Source organism: Tamandua tetradactyla, chromosome 6, assembly GCF_023851605.1.
Source record: "Tamandua tetradactyla isolate mTamTet1 chromosome 6, mTamTet1.pri, whole genome shotgun sequence".
NCBI classification, from domain to species: domain Eukaryota; kingdom Metazoa; phylum Chordata; class Mammalia; order Pilosa; family Myrmecophagidae; genus Tamandua; species Tamandua tetradactyla.
In genome coordinates, this window is record NC_135332.1 from 13,453,450 (window position 1) to 13,473,550 (window position 20,101).

At 42.7% G+C, this 20,101-nt stretch overlaps 1 protein-coding gene and 1 long non-coding RNA gene across 9 annotated transcripts in view; both read right to left on the bottom strand.

Annotated features, from left to right (window-relative positions):
* Positions 1-14,789, bottom strand: part of LOC143687080 (uncharacterized) — a 58,584-nt gene extending 43,795 nt beyond the window's left edge. Inside the window, exon 1 of the long non-coding RNA XR_013177409.1 lies at positions 1,088-14,789. This is a non-coding gene — a long non-coding RNA (uncharacterized LOC143687080). The remainder of the gene's footprint in view (positions 1-1,087) is intronic.
* SLC39A11 (solute carrier family 39 member 11) overlaps positions 1-20,101 on the bottom strand; it is a 453,311-nt gene that overhangs the window by 301,150 nt on the left and 132,060 nt on the right. For all 8 annotated transcript variants that reach the window (XM_077163701.1, XM_077163699.1, XM_077163698.1 and 5 more), the window contains one exon: positions 18,294-18,435. In XM_077163701.1, the coding sequence (XP_077019816.1) occupies positions 18,294-18,435 (142 nt within the window). The remainder of the gene's footprint in view (positions 1-18,293; positions 18,436-20,101) is intronic.

The following is a 20,101-nucleotide window of genomic DNA, read 5'->3' on the forward strand; positions in this document are numbered from 1 at the left end:
AAGGTCATGGCTGTTAAGCCTTTTCCTAAGATGTCTAAATGGATTTAAATGCCCCCATTCCACCCCTGTAAATCATTTTAATTGGAAAAAAATGGCTACAGTGATTAATGGCACAGTCTCTCAGAAGCCTGATAAGCTCAAAGTGCCTATAATCAACTCTAGAAAGGGAGGCAGTATCTCCAAAAGAACTATCTCAAAAAGAATTGCGGATGTGGCTATTGGCCCATGGAGTAACTGAAATCAAATGGGAAAAATAGAAACTGATAACATTTTAGAGTGAGTTGTATCACCAAAAGAGACACCTGCCATGAATGAAAGCAAGTGTGACAGCCAGAAATGTAATACAACTTTTGGAGTTGTATAAGCAGGAAGCTGCTAAGCCCACAAGGGAAGTAAATGCTCTAATGCCTTTTCCGATGTGGTAAAGGAGGAGAAAACAAAAAGGAAGGACTTTCCTGAGTTTAAAGCTAAGATTCCCGGAGTAGAGTGGACTTGAAAACCTTCTCCAGGATATAGAAACAGGGCCTGGTCAAGGGACAGTTCTCATCCCCAGGGCAGGCAGACCACGTGTTTATACAAAGGGATTTTAGAGTAGGTATGTAGCCACGATAGCTAAGAATGTGGCTTCCTCTCTCCAAATGGAAGTGTCTATTGGGGTTATCCTATTCCTGGCCCACCATGTTGGACATGTGGGGGCAGATAATTTGTTTTAATTCATAGGAGAGTTAAGTCCAGGCCCAGAGGAGCTACATCTAGACCTGATAAAAATCCTATCCTGAGATCCTGGACTTCAAGCCTGATTCCATGATCAGATGAGAATCTTGGAGGTATCTTCCATTGAGTAAGAAGTGAGTTTATTTTGGGGATTAAAGGAAGGAAAGTGATTATTTGTGACCAAGAGGGAAGTCTGTGGCAGACTGGATTATATTCACAATTATTCATGCCTCCCTTTCCTATAAAGGATTTTTACATCCCTGCCTGGACTTGCAGTACCACCCTATAGGCCAAGTACACTTCTCTGCCCCATTGTCTAGCTGTCCCATATTATTTGCTGGGCAATAGACTATGTGACTGAATAGGGACATACCATCTCCAGGCAGAATTCTTTTTTTTTTTTTCCATGTGATTGATGGCTTGAGTTTCCAGCTCCAGGCAGAATTCTTAATGGGTATCATGAGTTTCCACCAGCTTTCTTTATCTGTGCTCTCTGCCATGCCACTGGGCATGACGCTAAGGGCCTGCTTGGAACCAAAAGAAGAGATATGGCGTAAGAGGCAGAGCCAATCCACAGCCTGTATATAACTTGACAAAGAAACCCCTGTAGTTATAAGCCAGTGAGATTTGAGGGTTGCTTGTTATATGGCAAAGCTAACTATTACACAAACTGTAACATTCATATAAATGTAACCAACCCTTAAAATTCTTGGCAGCATACAATCTAATGCAGGGACTATGCCTGGAGTCACATTTGAGACCTCAGGTCTTTAAATTCACATCTTTTCCAGGAAGGAGTCGGAGAGAATAATTGGCTCTATGTAAATCCTTCTTTAAATTTTGAGCAAATTCCATTATCTTTGTGAATTATCGAACAGTGAAACAATAACAAAAACAAAAGAAAATCAATCCGTGATTTTTTTTTAATCAGCCATACTTTGGAAAATGAATTCTATCTAACAAGTATCTTCCTCTCTTGCTGCATTCTTATGGAGACTCTCACCTAAACTTGCTGGCTCCAGAGACGAGGAAAAGGTCAACTAAAGTCACAAAGGCCAAACAGACATATGAAAATGCCTTAAAAACACAGCACGAGGTATTAGGCTTGACTTGTGAAGTTGTGCCTTTCCAACTGGAGAGCAAAGGGACAAAGGAGTGGAGGCCCCTCTGGCTTTGGAATAAAAATATTGAATATTTCTGTGATGTCAAATCTTATCCATAGAAGGTAGATATGATTTTGGGGTATGATTTTAGCTAGAAGTTACCAGGAGCCAAATCTGATAAATAAGGTGATTGACTAAACTGGGTAAGGCTGAGTCTTTGCTTGCTTGGTTTTGGGGGGGATGTTGTTGTCATCATTGTTGTGAAAATGATGCCCAACTACAAAGAAATAAGACTGTTTTTGTCTTTATAATGTGGGTTGTATATCTGAGAAGCATCCCAAAAGTCTTTTGAATAATACTGCATTCTCACACTGAACACTTATAAGGAGCCCAAACTCAATTGCTCAGATGAATTCTGCAGTGTTTGTTCACATATCAGTTTTATTGCCTTGTAACCAGATGTTATTTTTGACCCAAGGGATCACTGAGAATGCAAAAGGAGCTCAGGGGGGTTCATTTTGCTCCCTGCTTAGCTCCCCAAGGGAAAACTGGGGATTCCTTGTAACCAGATGTTATTTTTGACCCAAGGGATCACTGAGAATGCAAAAGGAGCTCAGGGGATTCATTTTGCTCCCTGCCCAGCTTCCCAAGGGAAAACTGGGGATCAGCCTGGGTAAAAGGCATCCTAAAAGTATTCTCTGGTAACAAATCTATACCCCACATGAACTACTTTATGAGCTGCCTCAGGAAAGAGACAACTGATGTCCTGATTTGAGTGGTACCAAAGGCAGGTGATGTCCTGATTCGAGTGGCACCAAATGCAGACTCAGGGAGTGAAATGCTTCTTGCAGATGACAACATGGGACATTCCAACCCCGGATTTGAACCAGTGTTCACCAAAGCTTTCCTAGTCCATCACCAGCTTTTAAAACCACACATTTCAAACATATTCTAAGAAGGCCCTGACATCAAACTGAATGGAAGGCAATTCCACGAGTTTCAGAAACACTGTTTCTGTTTAAAAAATAATAATAATCATCTCGGGTGATGTTAAAGCTTAGCTGGAATAGCCCACATATTTCAAAAGTGAACATTCATCAACAAGGACCAGGAGAAATGCCAGTTCTGCATTATTAACGTATGCTTCCAATGCACAATTACCCTTCGTTTTCATATCAGATTTCAGTAAAAAAAATGCTTTGGGCCCAAGCAGTCATGAAATCACTTGGCAATTTCATTTCTCACATGTGATGACATTCGTTTCCATTGGGTAGAAACAAAGTTAACATGCACACACATACACACACACACACACACACACACACACACACACACAAACATGAGAGCTCACTCCCCTGCATGCACAGGGAATGTTAATGAAAAGCCAGCATTTGCAATATTACCCTGAGCCATATACTACAGCCCAAAATGCATGGGTTAACAAAGGACCCCCATTCTCAGTAAGGTCAACTTGGATGTGCTCATCTAACCACCACTGCTCCAGAACGAGTGTCACATTCCTGCAAGGAAGAGGATCCCTGCCCTAGTAACTGGATCCTTTTCTAGATCATCGTAACCACCCTCTGGAAACTAAAAACTAAATCAAGCATCAGGATAACAGTAGGACCATTTGTAATTATTGGGTAATTACCTGCTTTAGGCATCTGTCTCTCCCACAGAGACCTATCTTTGAAGGTAGAGGCCAGGTTTTAGTTACCACTGATCAGACTCAGACTAGCAGAGTGCTTAGCTCAATAAGTAAGAGTGAATGAATTATGACTAATAATAATAAATTCAAAAAGATCCTGAAAGTCCCATGTGAAAGAAAAAGGTGAATCTTGGGAGCATCAGGCCTGAATCCACCCTCCTCCCCCAGAATCCTGGATAGCAAATAATGAAAGAGAAGGGTAATTCGGATTTCCCCACTCAGTGCAAGCTCTTAGAATAGGAAACTATTCTAAAATGTCACGTTAGGAGGTTTCATACCAGATGAAAAAGGAAGAGAGAAGGCAGGTAAGGAAGTGGGTGGGGGAAACAGAGACCGAGCATCTCACAACTAGGAAGGTGGGCTGCAAAGGAAAAACAAAATGAGCTCAAGGCACCCTCTTCCCTAACCACTGACTGTCTTTCTCCCTGTCCTGTTTTGGGCCTGTGTCGATACAGTCACACAGCCTGGACATCCCTAGCTGCCCCATGTCCTCCTCACTGTCTGCATCTGAGGTTCTAGTATAAGAACGAGATGCCCTAAAGTAGGAGGTGCTGCAAATGAAGGGCGGGGGGTGCCCCTGGGCCTCAGGCAGGAGCTCATCATCCGGGTCTTTGGGGCCCAGATAGAGCCAGAATTGGGCTACATTTCACTCAGTCCACGGACAGACCCCAAACCCCTGTCACGAGCCAGGCACAGTGGCACTCAGTCTGAAAGCACTCAGAAACCAATGTACAATGTGCGTGAGTCCTTGTAGAAGCATTTTTCTGGGGAGAGGGTCTACAGCAATTCTCAACCAGGGGCAACGGTAGGGCAGCCCTTCCTCGGAGCAGATCCAGCCTGGCTCCAGGCTGCAGTGTTCCACAAGCGGAATCTAGGCTGGAATCCAACCTTGTCCCCACCTTATCTGCCCCTTTGTGAACAGCCCATCAAAAATGTCTGGGGTGTTTTTGGTTGTCGCATTGATAGGCACATGGTGGCTGGGGACCAGGGTTGCTAAGTAACCTGCAACATACTGGACATTGCTGCACCACAAAGAGCTGTCCTGCCCCAGATGCCAAAAATCCAACAGCCAGTGATCTTTATCAGGTGCTCTGCCTACTTCCCTCAAAATGATCATGACAGATGTTCTGAAGTTGTCGGGTTGGGGAGTCGTCACATGGGGGCCCAAACAAGGAAAGGGTGAGCAAGCATTTTCAGGGAACATTAGAAGACAGCTACCTGATTTTTATCCAACATTTACATTTAATTTAAATCGCTTCAAATATGTTCATTCTACATCCTAATTTTAAAGCTGAATCTCTATTTCTTAAGGAGAGGAAAACTAGGACTCGAGGCCCTTTGATAGTCACAGCAGACACTTCCCTTCTCCTCCTAACCCCCTGGTCATGTTCCAGGGGTCCTGGAGTCCTTGGAAGCTGTGGTTTTAATTTCTGATAAGCACCCTATAGATTAAACTATTCCCAACTGGCTCAAAGGAGACATTGTGCTTAGAAAATAAAGCACATCTTTGTGTTTAATGTACAGTGCTGAAAAGCCTCCTCCGGGGAATGTCAATGTGTTTGTCTACCTAGATGGACCCAGGGAAATGTGACGTTGAGCCGTCCCCAACTTCACACGTCATTTAAATATGAGGCAATGGCGGGAGGAAATGGAAAGAGAAGCAAGGAAAATAGAACTTCTGCTTTTTCCTAGAACTACTCCTGAACCAAACTTTTAGAATACAGATTCTGAGTCACAATATCCTGTTCTGCCAGTCAAGATGTATGATCAAAACTTGTCTTTGCATGGCCCTCTGCAGTCATCATTTTAAAGAAGCATTTGGGGCCCCCCGATTTCCCAAGAGCAGGTCGGAAGAAGCCAAGCTAAGGGCAGCTCATTAGTTCTGGGAGAGCCGTTTCAATTACATCCTGGTTGCAGCCTTTCCTATTCCCTCACTTTGCTGCTAACCATTCTGCCAGCATATGACCAGTCCACTGGACCCATCCTGAAAACTGGCTGAGTGACAGGACTGCTCAATCCAATCACTAGCAAATATCAGCTCCTAACTCCGGGTCAGATAACAGGATCCCATCAGCTGCCAGCACAGACGCTTCATCCTCATCCCTGCTCTTCACAGAGCAGCGGAGGGGAGGGGGGCAGCACAAGTAGACTCATCCATGTGTCAAGCAGTTTTGTAACATAAGACTGCAAAAAACAAAATTCATTTTGACCAGACTTTGATCCCTTGGCTGGGATGTATGTAGAAACAGCAGCTCTAATGAAGTATGGCTGGATGAGGGGAGGGTTTAAGTATTGTCAGGATGACTTCAAGGAGAGGGTCATTCTCCCTAATCAATCTCATGGGTGCCCCAATCCGTCCTTTTGACTCGTCACTGCCCCTCCCCCCAGCATATGGCAGGGTTCCTAAGGACAGATCACTTGGATGCATTTAATCAGCACTGCAGACTAATGGGCCACCGGCTCTGCAAAGCTAACCCAAAGCAAAGGGCTGGAGGGGAGCTTTACTCAGATCTAATTTTCCAGAAAGAGGGGAGCAGCCCAAGGGTGGAATCTGCCCTCATGGATCTCCATATACAGAGAGAAGAAAGTGCCTCCAAAGAGCTTTCCTGATTACTGGCACCACCCAGGAACTGCTGTGCTGGAGCTGCGAGAATTCTCAGGGTGCCATGGCGAGGCGGGGAGGTCTGCTCGTGCTGAGAGCAAGAGGAGGCTGGGAGATTGACTCCATCCTCTGAGAGGAAGGGAGGAAGGCAGGTCCTCTGAGAGAAGAAACGAAGATGGTTGCAGGCACAGAGAGAGAGGAAACAAGTGTGAGCGGCAAGGCACAAAGAGGAAAGAGAGAGAGACAGAGAGCAGGAAGAGAAGAGAGAAAAGAGGCAACAAAAGATGGAACCAGATAAGAAGAGACAACTTTTAATCAAGTCAAGAAGAACCGGTGGCCTGTAGCAAAGAAGGGGAAAGGTTACCATGGCAACCCCTAGGCTGCTTAATCTGTGCAGGGCCTTGCAGGAAGCAGAGGCTGGGTGGCTAGGTGGGCCCTGAGAGGTGCTGGCAGTCCCTGAGCACCATACCTGCCTCTGAGCTGCCCACCTGCTGGACTGTGCACCAGGGCCGGGCCCGAGGCCCCCACTCCAAACTCCAAGAGCTCAGCCCCTACCCACTCACTGTTCATCCCTGGCCCAGATTTTCATGTCACATGAGAGCTCTGCCCTAATTTCCTTCCCCTGTACAAGGCAGAGGAGGCCGGGGAGCCACGGGCTCAGGTGCTGTGGCCCTCCTGCAAGGTGTCCTAGGTAGGAGCATGGGTGAGGAATCTTGGAGAAGGAAGGGAGTCTCAGCAGCCTACTTGGCCTGAACATCCACGCCTCACGGAAGCCACTCTATAATATCCCTAGCCTCTACTTGGATCCTTTCAGTGACGGGGAGCTCACTCTGTTGCGTGGTTCAAGTGTCTACCCCTTCACTTTTCCTTCTCTGATCTGGAACTTTGTTCTCTCTCCTGGGGGAAGAAATGGGAAGATGAGCAGAATCCACTCTAATGATAATGAGTGATGAAATTAACCATTGCCTGTCCCCACTCTACTTCTTGGTTCTTTTTCTTTCCTCCCCTCAATATTCGATTATTTTTCACCCCTATTTAATGGTATATTTTTCTGTAACCACACATTTGTGCTTCTTTCATTTCTTTGGAGATTAACTTTTCCTGAGACACCTCCTCTTCCATCTTAGGAACAATCTCTTCTTGTTCGGGTGGACACTCCACCCCTGAGCCGGCCCAAATGGAAAGTCTGGGCATCCAGGTCTGGGCATCCTGAGAGCATGACATGCCTGGCTGTGCACAATGGCTGGAGAATCTGCATCCAAACTCAGAAGTTTTATACCTTTAAATGTGGGCAGCAAAATCTCTGGAGTTTGAGCCAAAAATTCCACATCCAGGCCCCCTACTTAGTCCAAGTTCTTAGGCCATTTCCCTCATTGTCCAGAGAGAATAACAACAGCTAATATTCACTGAGGGCAGTCAATGTGCCAGGCACCATTCGAAGTGTTTTATATGTGTTAGCTCCGCTATCTTCACAGCGACTTCCCATTTTAGACACAGAAACTAAGGAATACAAAAGGTTAAAAAGCTGGTCCAGAACCTATCCTCTAAATCCTTCCAACATTATATTATTTCTGTATTTTGACATCTTTCAGGAACTGAAATTTGCATATTTGTGGCTTTTCAAATAGGCACATCTTTTGTCTACCAAAAACCCACACATCACATCATACTTAATAGTGAAAGACTAAATATTTTCTCACTAAGATTGGGATTAAGGCAAGGATGTTTGCTCTCTCACCTCTCCTATTCAACAACATACTAGAGTAATGCCATCCGAAAGTTTTGTAGAGATTGACAAGTTGATTCTAAAATTGATAAAATCAAAGGAACTAGAATAGCCAAACAATTTTGAAAAAGAACAAAGTTGGAGGAGTCACACTGATTCTAAGACTTAATATAAAATGACAGTAATGAAGAGATTGTAACGTTGGAGAAAAGATAAAAAGACAAATCAATGAAACCGAATAGAGAGTCCAAAAATAGGCCCAGATAAATATGGTCAATTGTTTGTTTTTACACAAAGGCAATTCAGCACAAAACAAATGAACATCCATACGAATAAAACAGACAAACCTGAAATTCAAACTATATCTAACACTTTCTACAGAAAGTAACTCAAAGTAAATTGTAGCCCTAAGTGTAAAATGTAAATCTTTTGGAAAGAAACACGGGAGAAAAATTCTCTGTGATCTGGGGTTTGGCAGAGGCCTTAGATATGATATCAAAACCATGACCCATTGTACTGGTTTGTAAGGATTTATGTACCTAGAAAAGCCATGTTTTAATCCTGGTCAGTACTGTGGGAGCAACCATTTCTTCTAATCCCTCTTCAGTACTACAGGCTGGAAAACTGATTAGGTTATCTCCATGGAGACGTGGCTCAATCAGTTGTGAGTATTGAACTTGATTAGATTGAGACGTGTCTCCACCCATTCTACATGGGTCTTGATTAGTTTACTGGAATCCTATAAAAGAAGAAGTATTTTGGAGAAAGCTTCAGAAGGCCACAATGCACAGAGTCTACCAACCACAGACTTTTAGAGATGAGGAAAGAAAATGCCTCCCAGGGAGCTTCATGAAGCAAAAGGTCTAGAGAGAAAGGTAGCAGATGTTGCCATGTCTGCCATATGCCCTTCCAGCTGAGAGAGAAATGCTGAACTTCATTGGCCTTCTTGAACCAAGGTATCTTCCCCTGGATGCATTAGGTTGGACATTTCTATAGACTTGTTTTAATTGGGACATTTTCTCAGCCTTAGACCTATAAACTAGCAACTTACTAAATTCCCCTTTTAAAAAGCCATTCAGTTTCTGTTATATCGCATTCCAGCAGCTAGCAAACTATACCCATAAGAGAAAAAAAGATAAATTGGATAAATTTAAAATTAAAAACTTTTATTCTGCAAAATGCACCATTAAGAGAAGGAAAAGGCAAGCCACAGACAATTATCATATAACCCAGCAATTCCACAGCTAGCTATTTACCCTGGAGAAATGAAAACCTATATTGACACAAAACTCCGAATATGAACATCTATAGCAGTTCTATTCATAATCACCAAAAACTAGGGAACAATCCAAATATCCTTTAACTGGCTAATAGATACACAAATTGGGGTATATCCATACAATGGGATACCATTCAGCCATAAAAAGGAATAAACTATTGATAACCGCAATGACATGAAAAAAATCTCAAATGCATTAATACCAACTGAAATGAGTTACTCAAAAGGCTAAATACTGTATGATTCCATTTAGATGACATTTTGGAAAAGGCAAAGTTATAGAACATAGAACAGCTGAGAGACAACCTAGGGGTTAAGGGTAGAGGGAGGGTTTGCCTACAAGGGGCAGCCCAAGATAATTCGGGGAAGAATGGGACAGCCCTCTGTCCTAATTGTGGGAGTGATCACAGAACTCTGTGCACTTGTCAAAACCCATCAAACTGTACACCAAGAGTGAATCTTATTGAATATAAATTTTTAAATAAATATCTTTTAAAAGCTGTGCCCTTGATCACTTGGGCATCTGTATGAGATTTCTTGCGATGGCCATGGACCTTGGAAACTCACAATTTGTATTATTTTGTAGGGATTTGTAGCCCAAGTTGTACATGGGACCACTTTTAGAGATGACCTTGAGATAGCATGTGGCTTTTGTACCAATGCTTAACTAGTGAATACTGATGTCCTTGTTCTGGTGAGGCCATAGTATAAGGCTACAGGTTGATGGGTTGGGATGGTATCTCCTCAAAGGGAGCAGAGAGTCCCCTTGTCTATTGCCCTGAGAAAAGGGAGAGCCTGGGAAAGACAAGGGGGGTTTTGCCGGGGTCTCACTTTCTACAGCCCAGGTGGTAGAGATGGCCTCTGCCATGGCGAGGCAGGTCAAGAGCTGGGAAGGAAGGCAGACGTGTAACAAATTAAAAACCCAGCTCTGCAACCAGACAAGGAATCTTCCGTAGAGGATCACCTCCCTCAAGTGTGCTCAGCCTGAAGTATGAATTGCTGTTGTGTCAGTGTACTTGAACTCTGACTCTCTGTGATAAGCATCAACCAAAAACTATGATTAATGGTCTATGTACATATTCAGTGGAGCCATATATTCGTTTCCTAAGACTTGATCTCCTTGATGGCACATATTTCCAAATTGGTTTTGTGTCAGTGAAGTCTCTCCTACTAGAAAGAACAAAATCCCTATTGACTAAAGTTGACTTGAGCTAAGCTAAGGATGACTGGTATGAAATTGGCAGGTGGGCCTGGTCTCTTAGGGCAGAGAACAGAACTTTTTTGGCTCACAGTGTCTGAGTATAGGAAGAGACCACCTTACTCATTTCACTCTACGCCATCCTCTCTTCTCAATATTAAGGAATGTCTCTGCCTCCTCTATCAGCTGATGATGTTTGGGGTAGCCAAGGAGTCAGGAGCCCTGAGAAGTAGTTCTATTTCCTATAACCAACTGGGAGCCAATGGCAAGTCCCTCAACACCTCCAGGTTCAAACTGCTATGACCCTTGAAATTATGTTTCATTGAAATAGTTGCTTTAGTTTTAAGATATTTAGAGCTATTTTCTTCCTCTGATCCCATGGTGAGGGTTTGGGTATGTGTGAATGGACTAGGCAGAAGAAAGAAGATCAAAATATTAGAATACATACAACCCAAAGAGGAGATGGAAGGTCAAACAAGAAATGCTTGCTAACAAAGAAAGCCCTGTGGTCCCATTATCTCAGAATCCCACGCTGAGAGAAGAAACCACTGGCTCCTTTCCTTTGGGAAAGGATTGCACCGACACCCTCCCACATGCTAGAGTTCTTGCTATTGATTGCACAGGTTCAAACCCCAATTCCCCATCTTCCCTCCAGCCCACTCTAAGGTCACCTATTTCAGTAAGTGGCATCAATTTCCTCCAAGTCTGATGGACTCAAAACCAGCTTCTGCTCCTTCTTAGGCATTTTCAATATCAGGCCAAAGAAAAGAGAAATTAAGATGGGAGTGAATAAATGGAAAGAACTTCTAAAGATCCTAAATACTTGAAACCAGAGTACCACCCTGTACTTTTGCAGATCAAGGAATTATGCAAAAAACAACATCTGAAAAACAAAACAAAACATGAAAAGAACCCAGGCTGCCTGCTTTGGCAGCAGCCTCCTAAATCTTTGGGTATTAAAAGCCTGGCAGGAATATCCTAATGGATTCTGGCGCTGCTCAAGCTACTTGTCTCTTCTGTTTCCCAAAAGCACATTAAAAATACATTTCCCAGTTTAAGAGACTTATGAGCTGAAATGAATGTGTCAGAACTCTTATAAATATGATAGAACCTGCAAACCAAGCAAATGTTAAATTTTGCATAAGGAGACAGTATCCCTAACTCCTCAGTAGACACTTAATTAATATTTCAAAGACCTCCAGCAGTTGCTTTAAATGCTCCAGATGAATTAAATGGGTTTTTACTACTGCCAAGCTTACCCTCCTTTTTTCCTTATTTTCTCCTTTTTCCCTTACTTGTACAAGACAAACAAGCTCCTCCAGACTAACCAAGCTCTTTAAGCCTACTCATGGTGTGACTAGAGTATGGAACTGATCAGGAATTTGCTTCTTTACATTCAGATGAAGAGAGGAAACCAGGTTTGTAAGAACTCTCCAATATCAATCACCCAGAAAATTCCCTGATCCACTCATAGCTAGATGTGGACATGCGACTAAATTCTAAAAAATTGTTTTCAAGTAGAAATGATGTGTATATCTTCTGGGAAGATCCCATTAAAGAGACAGGAAAGAATTCTCTTGATGGGAAGATGGCTGTGATGGCAGGAGTGCTGGTAGGCAGTTTGAGTCATGGTTTGGAAGCCATATGGTATAGGTAGTGGAGCAATAAACAGAAATAAACAGGGCTCCTAGTAATTGTGGGGGTATCATACTAATCTTTTTGATCTACCAGTGGACTTAGGTAAATGAAAAAGAAACTTTCATCTTCTTTAAGCTACAAAATAAACCAAAAAAAGTTACCTAAGTCAATCATTTCACACAATAGTGAATTGGATCGCATTGCCCTATAAGATCAGATTTAAAATCATTGACTTTCTTTATACTTGCTCTCTCTGAGCAATATTTCCACTTTATTCAACTCTCTTCCATCCCACTTACTTAATTTCCCAAGACCATTCAAGTACAAGAAAAACAGATGAAATAGAAATATAGTAAAAGAATCAGAAAGATAAAAAGAAAGAGAATCAAGTTTTCCTGCCAACTAATATTTCCTTAGGTTACAATGCCTGCCCTGGGGAGACAACATTTCTCAAAGTTGTTCTGTGTCAAACGGCGCCTCTGCCCAGGCTGCCTGAAAATGCATTCTAGAAGGACTGCCTAGCTTAGAAAACTGGGACTCTAAGAAAAGAAAAAAGAAGGCACGTCAGTAGGAAAAGTCCTATTTGAGGACGAAATATTAGTTAGACCAAATATAACAGTCTTCAGAAGCAAAAGATGTTATGAACTGTATCCACTTAAACGTATCCCATGAGTTACGAGACACTAATAGCCAATCATACTGCCTACACAGAGCCCTATTCTAAAGAGTGCATTTCAGTATTATTTCATCATTATTATTATCAGCCATGATGCTAAAGTGCTCCTGGCAGACATTACTGTTCAGTCCTTTGTTCTTCATGCTTCTGCAAAATATTTTTATATGCTACACCCTAATGGCCTCAGTGCCATTGCCATTTGCAGATAGGTGTGGTTGCTAAGAATTACAGATATTTATTCGCTCACATTTCTGGAGGCTGGAAGTTTCAGATCAAGGCGTCAGCAGGGTTGGTTCCTTTTGGAAGCCCTGGGGGAGCAACTATCCCCTGCCTTTCTCCTGGCTTCTGGTGTTTGTAGAGACTACACGGTTCCAGTCTCTACCTCCGTCTTCATGTGACCCTTTCCCTGTGCATTCCTCTGTGTTCACCTGGCCTTAAGATTTCAGTCATTGGATTTATGGCCCACCAAGATCTAATGTGACCTGATCTTAACTAATTACATCTGCAAAGACCCTATTTCCATATAAAGCCACGGTCACAGGTACTAGGGGTTAGGACATATCTTTGGGGGGAGGGCTGTTTACACAATTGAACCCACAACTCCAAGGCCCTAGCGCAGAAAGAAGGTACCAAATCCAGAGGCTACCTAATGTTTAGTCCCCAAACAACTCCTTCTAATAAGGCCAAGAAAAGATATTAAAATATTCTCTAACCAACCAATTAAAAAAAAAAGTCTAATTGCCAAAACCATACCCAGGTCATTAAATCTACATAAATACCGACGAAATTATTCTTTTACATTTAGTGATCTTACCAATAAAAAGTCAAAATTACGAGTAACATCCCAGAGACCTCCCTAAATGCACTATGTTAGAGAACTTGTTGGGAAGAAACATACAGAATTTCTCCTGGAGATCCCTGCCAGAGCTACATCTGACTCTTGATTAAATATAATTTTATGAAACTTCACTGGAAATCTTGGTAACAAAAGGAACACCTCCTCTGGGGAGACTTGGAAAGTTGAGAGATAGATGGAAGAAGAAAAAATCATAATCCTCTTAGGAAACTTAAAGCTGTCTAAATAAGTCTTCTTTGCTTCTCTTGGCTTAAGCTATGCTAAGGAATTTCAGTGCCAAGGAAATTAGGAGTTGGGAGTTGCAGTGCATGAAGCTGGTCTCACAGAGAGAATAGGCAGCTCTCTACTGAGAACATATTTCAACACGCACTGCCTGGTTGCCTTCCCCCAATCCCAAACATGGGCCTAAATATATAGTCCTCCAAAGGCCAAGCAGCATGAAAATCCATCTGTCATGTTTTTTGCTGTGCCAGAGAAATTGTCCCCAATTACAATACAAATACCTGAGCAGTAGTAAACCTGTGGGTCAACTGTTCATTTCTCCATGTTCATCAGCTCATCAAATCTTTTCCCAAAGGTGCTAAAGGAGGATGTTGTGATTGTTGAGCTTATGTGTCAACTTTGCTAAGTTATGGTACCTAGTTGTTTGGTCAAGCAAGCACTGGTCTGATTTTACTGTGGAGGTATTTCATGGATTTAAATATTAGTGGGTTGACTGCATCCATGACTGATTACATCTACATCTACAATCAACAAAGGATATTGCCTTCAGCAATGAGAAAATTCTCATCCAATTGGTTGAAGGCTTTAAAGGAAGAACTGATCATTTCAGCAGTAAGAAAGAAGAGTGTCTACCTGTACTTTAGCCAGCCAGCTTCTCCTAGGGTAATCATTGAAACTTTCACTGGAGTTCCCAGCTGCTGCCTGCCCTGTGAAATACTGACTTGCCAATACTCATGGTCATGTAAGCTAATTCCAACGATAAATCCCATAATATTTGCATACATGTGTGTATCTATCTCTCTATCTATCTATTATCTCCTGTAAGTTCTGTTTCCCTGGAGAACCCTGACTAATAAGAGATACATAACAGCAAAAAAGGGGAAAAGGACTATTCCAAACACAAGATTAAAAGGGGACAATATGATGCCTTGAGGAGAAGAGAAGATGGGCACTTGACAACTATTCTCCCCCAGCCCAGTTTTATTTCCAAGGAGAATGCCACCCAGCAAGTTGGCAGCTCAGAACCAATAAAAGCAGTTAATGACAGTAGTTCATCCAAATCGATAACCCACCTAATATTGGGCTCGTATCGGTTTCATTTTACAATACAAGGCTTCAAAAAATTTTTCAGATCCACCATCTTGTGTAGGTGGAATTATCACTGCCAAGTGAACTCTCCTATAATGTAAGAATAAGACATCGAGGAAAGATCCATTTCCAACCAGAGTTTCTTGATTTAAGTACCCATACACTTTTCTCTTTTAACAAGCTTTTAAAAGTTAATGGAAAATACACAGGCGACACCTCACAAACTATATAATTTTCTAAATAAATCCATTTCTTTCTCTCCTGGAAAATAATAGATTATGTTTCTTCCACAGATATACAAAATCATGGACGGCTCTCCATCTACCATGCTATGGATCAGTGAAATTCACCCATAATCAAAACAGCTTGCTCATGAAGAGTTTCAAGGTCCTACCTAGAACAAACTACATCCTGAACAGGGGCAGTTAACAATTAGTAAAGCAATGCATTGATTTGTTCTGTACTACCTTCTCTTTGGGGGGATTTGAAGTTGGAAGAAAATTTACTTTTAATCTTTAATTCATATTACTATTTTTTAATTAAAATAAGTCGGAGATTATACCAGTTTAAAACTGCTGTGTACCCCAGAAAAGCCATGTTCTTTAATCCTGCTTCAATATTGTTGGGTGGGATCTTTTTGATTAGGTTGTCTCCACGGAAATGTGACCCATCCAATTGTGGGTGGGACCTTTTGAGTAGGTGAGTTCCATGGAGATGTGTCTCTACCCATTCCAGGTGGGGTTGCGTACTGGAGTCTTATAGGAGGGAACCATTTTGGGAAAAGCTTCCCAGCCCACAGAGACAGAGACATTTGGAGATGCAGAAAGAAAATGCCCCCAGGGAAGCTGTTTGAAATCAGAAGCCAAAGGACCAGCAGATGCCAGCCACATGCCTTCCCAGCTGACAGAGGTGTTCCAGACCCATTGGCCTTTCTTGAGTCAAGATATCTTTCCCTGGACGCCTTAGTTTGGACATTTTTATGGCCTTAGAAATTGTAAACTTGTAACTTAATAAATGTCCTTTATAAAAGCCAACCCATTTCTGGTATACTGCATTTCCAGCAGCATTAGCAAACTAAAACAGATACATAAATAGTCAAATAGATGGAGAGAGAGAGAGAAAGAGACAGTTTTGAAAAAACTTCTTCCTAGTTAAGTCACAGTCTTGAGAGGGGTTGCTGTTGTAAATCATTTGGCAACCACACCATAAATCAGAAAGTGTCTCATAAACACTTTTCCCAGCTTGGGCTGCTGCCGTCGTTCAGAGCAGCTGCACCTTCTCCCTCCCCCACCGCCCCAGTGTAGGTTTTCTGGCTTTTCCTCTTGCTGAACCACTTATGGGATATTATAACAGCAGCACCAATATTATTTTTTAAAGACTCATGTTATTCAATAAATACCCATTAAACCAATCTCCTTGCTTCATTTACAGCAACCTTAAAGGCAAATCCAGATGGTACAAATAACACATATTCAGGCCCCATCTGCATGAGGCCAGTCATCAAATAGCCATTATCTGGTGCAGAGTCTTCAATTGCCTGACACCCACAGGTACATGTAGGTGAGAAGAACAGTGACCTTTCAATAGATGGCTGGATTCTCCCCACTCTTGGCAAAGCAGCATCGGTGCTCCCCCAAAGGCTGCATTTGCCTTTGTGTATGAGCAGTTAGCAACGGCTAAGGAGGGTTGCTTGGTAACCTGGTAACAGGTGTTCTTCAGCCAGGGACAGGACTGCATCTCCTTCCTACACAGCCCTAGCTCACCGCTTAACCCTGGGTTGGCCAAAAAGATCTAGCAGTCCCAAGAGGCTCTCCTGCCGAGCCATCTCCCCCAGGCCTGTCTTTCCCATGATCCCACTGGAGAAGGCTCAGCCAAGGAATCATCACATTCACATTCCACCTTCTTTTTGGTTTTCGTCTGTCAGGCATTGAACCTTCCGCCGGGGGCACTGAGGAGAAAAAATGGGCTAGGATAAAATCTGGCCAACTTTTCACTGTTCCTAGAGAAGGCTCAGAATCAAGAATGCAAACTCTTGAAAGGGTCGCACAGGAGAGCTAGCACAGTACTGTTGGTGAGAATTGGCTTTAGAAAGGCTTTCTTCTAGTTCTCGGGACCTGGCATGAAAAGGGACAAACTTTACTGGAGAACAGGGCCCCACCTTGGTCCCCAAAGACAAGTTACCTTGGACTACAGTCCAATAAAAGAACAGAAAGCAGCACCTAAACTCTAATTTGCATATGGATGGCATGTGTGGTTTGTTTTTCTAACCCGCTGTTAATTGAACTCAGGTTAGATGAATTTTATTTCCTGACTATGTCCCAGTAGGGAGATCTGTGAGGGTGTGAGGATTAACCCAAGTGCAGAACATATTCGAGTCCTCCATGAAAAATCGACAAGAGACATAATCTGAACACAGATAATTACAACTGGCTGTGGCATAGCAGTAACTTTATGTTGACCCTCCCCAAGGTCTAGAGATCATTTTAGCCAGCACGTGGTAGATATATCAAGTTAAAATGCTGACATGGAAACATGAAAGGACTTTTCTCCCTTAAATCACTAACGGGAAGACAGGGACCAGCTACCAATTTGTTCCTCAATCTACTCAAGAGAGCAGAGGAAAAGGAGAGAACTCCATGCAAGCCAGGAGGCAGCCATTCTCGAAATCATTCGCATGATTTCAGTTCCAAGCCCAAGGTCTACAAAACAAGAAGTGGAGGGAGAAAGCATTACAGCACCCAGGGGCTTAAGGATTAAACACAGAATTTCTTACATAAATTCAAAGGAAAACAGAAGGTATCCAACTCTCCTCATGCTAACTGGTCCTTAAATCAGTCACATGAGGTGAGTGACCAATGACTGGGCAAGGATGGGAGGAATCTTACCCAGAGGTTTGAACACCATGTAATCCATTATATCTTCATTCTCTTGGTGAGCAACAGCCCCCACAGCGACTTAGGAATTGTGATCTGATTATTCCTAAGAGATTATTTCTTAAAACTTAAAAGAAAAGGCATACCTCTGCTGTCAGTATTTTTAGGTTTACAGGCTCCAAAGAGAATCAGGAGGAGAAAGAGCCACAGTTTCCCAGATGAATAAAAAAGATGAAAGTCATGTAAATGTAAAGGATCATTTGGGGCTCACTAGAGAGGGGAAGACAGCAGGGAGGGGGTATGTGGTGAGAGTGGGGCAAAGACCCAAATCAACCCAATGCCCATCAGAATGATCCTTGCCCACTTGGCTAAGTTGAAATGATTACCAAAAGGTGCCATTATGTCCCGTGCTCTATGCAGGTGGCTTGGAGAGCAAATGAGAGATGAAGGTGCTGGTCCAAATGCTGGTTTAGTTCTGTTACCCTGATTGTGTGGTAAGTAGCTTGGAGGGACAGACAGTGCCCCTGCATTTCCCTCATCATTCCTCCTGCAACCCAGCCTGAGCCTACAATGTCTAACTCCGCTTAGGGTCTGTGGCAGGGAGCTTGCCTGAAAGAAGCCCAGCTCTACCTATCCGGATGGAAAGTTCACTCTCAGGGAAGAGCACGGTGGGACCCTCGGCATCAGATTTCTTCACCAGCACAGGGTCCAAGTTCAGAGCCAGGGCCGTCTGGGGATCTTCTGCTACACCCTGAAACGAGAAGCAGGAGTGTCACTGTATCATTTCCATCACCTTTATTCCAGCAGCCCTTGGCTCATAGGTCCCCAGGCAACCTGCTGGACTTCCCCAAGAGCACCATAGGAGAGCTAGCCTCCAGGCCAGACCCCATTGCCAGGCCAGGCTAAGTCACTAGGAAGGCAACAGCATTCTGGGTGTAGTACTTTAGGGGTGATAAAAGCAAGACCCAAGAGTCAGTGCTGATCACAAAAATGGGAAAATCCCACACCACTCCCAAACCCCGTGAACACCCGCCTCGTCACCGCAGAGCAGTTACACATGGACTGAATGAATGAACTATCAGAAGATGCCCATCTGACAGGTTCAATTGAATGGCAGCCACTGTTAGAAAGTCAAGGTGAACATCTTTAGGAAATTGCTATGTTCATGTGTTTCCTGAGATTAAAAGAGGAAGAAAGCCAAACAAAAACATCTCAAAGGAAGGAAGCCAGAAGAGTCACAGAGAACACACACATATGTGGAGCCCAGTCCAGATGGCTCTAAAGCAACTATTATCCTCTGCTTGTTGTCACTGGTCAATTCAACTATGTCGCCTACTTAAAAAATATCTTTATTGACTGCCAACCTTGTGGACAGACAGGGAATAGAACTGTAGTGGCTTGGAGTTATGGACCCCAGAAAGACATGTTCTTAATCTTAATCCATTCCTTTGGGTATGGACCCATTGTAAATAGAACCTTTTGATAATGACATTTTTAATTAAGGTTTGGCCAACTGAATCAGATGGTTCTTAATCCTATTACTGGACTACCTTACAGAGAAGGCCAGAGAGAGAAGCCATGGAGAACAGCCAGAAGCCAGAAGTCAATGGAACTTAGAAGAGAAGGAAGAAGGTGCCACCATGTGCACTGCCATGTGATGGGAAAGTCAAGGAACCCCAAAGATTACCACTGGCCAACCCAAGGATCCTGACCCCAGAAGGAAGAAAGCCTTCTAGTCTGAACCTGTTAAGTCAACAAATTCTGTATTAAGCCAAGCTATTGCATGGTATTTGTTTTAGAACCTAGGAAACGAAAACAAACACAAAATGAGGGCTATCATAGAACTTCCAGTCCAGTTAGGAGCAAACAAATAAATCCACAATGGGGCAGTAAGCCTCCCTTACATGGCATCAGCTGGAAAACCCTAATTCTTCAGGCAACTTACAAATACAGCAGGAACCAGGCAGATGAGGGCTGGTGACTCAACCAACACAAGTAACCCCCATTTTCATTTGAAAACCTCAAAGCTAAAGGAAGGTAGGTGCAAAGAAAATACTAAAAATGGTTTTTTAAGGGTAAGCTTTTTTCAGGAAAGAATCTCACAAAAGTTATGCTGAGCTGTGTCTTAAAATACATACACACATACATATACACGTCTTGATTTCCCACTATCATGACATTAAGAGTAAGAAAGAGGACCTTGACAACTCAAATATATCATTTCTTTCCAAATAAATGATAAGAATGGATATATAAATCTTTTCACATATTCTCATTTGTCTAATATATCACTACTGTCCTAATAATTTATTTGCAACACACTCTATAATGCAGTTTAAGGAGGGTGCTAACACCTTATTTAACCTTGTTTTAAAAGAGAAAAAAAAGCCTCATGGCTCTGCTTGAGCCACCATCAT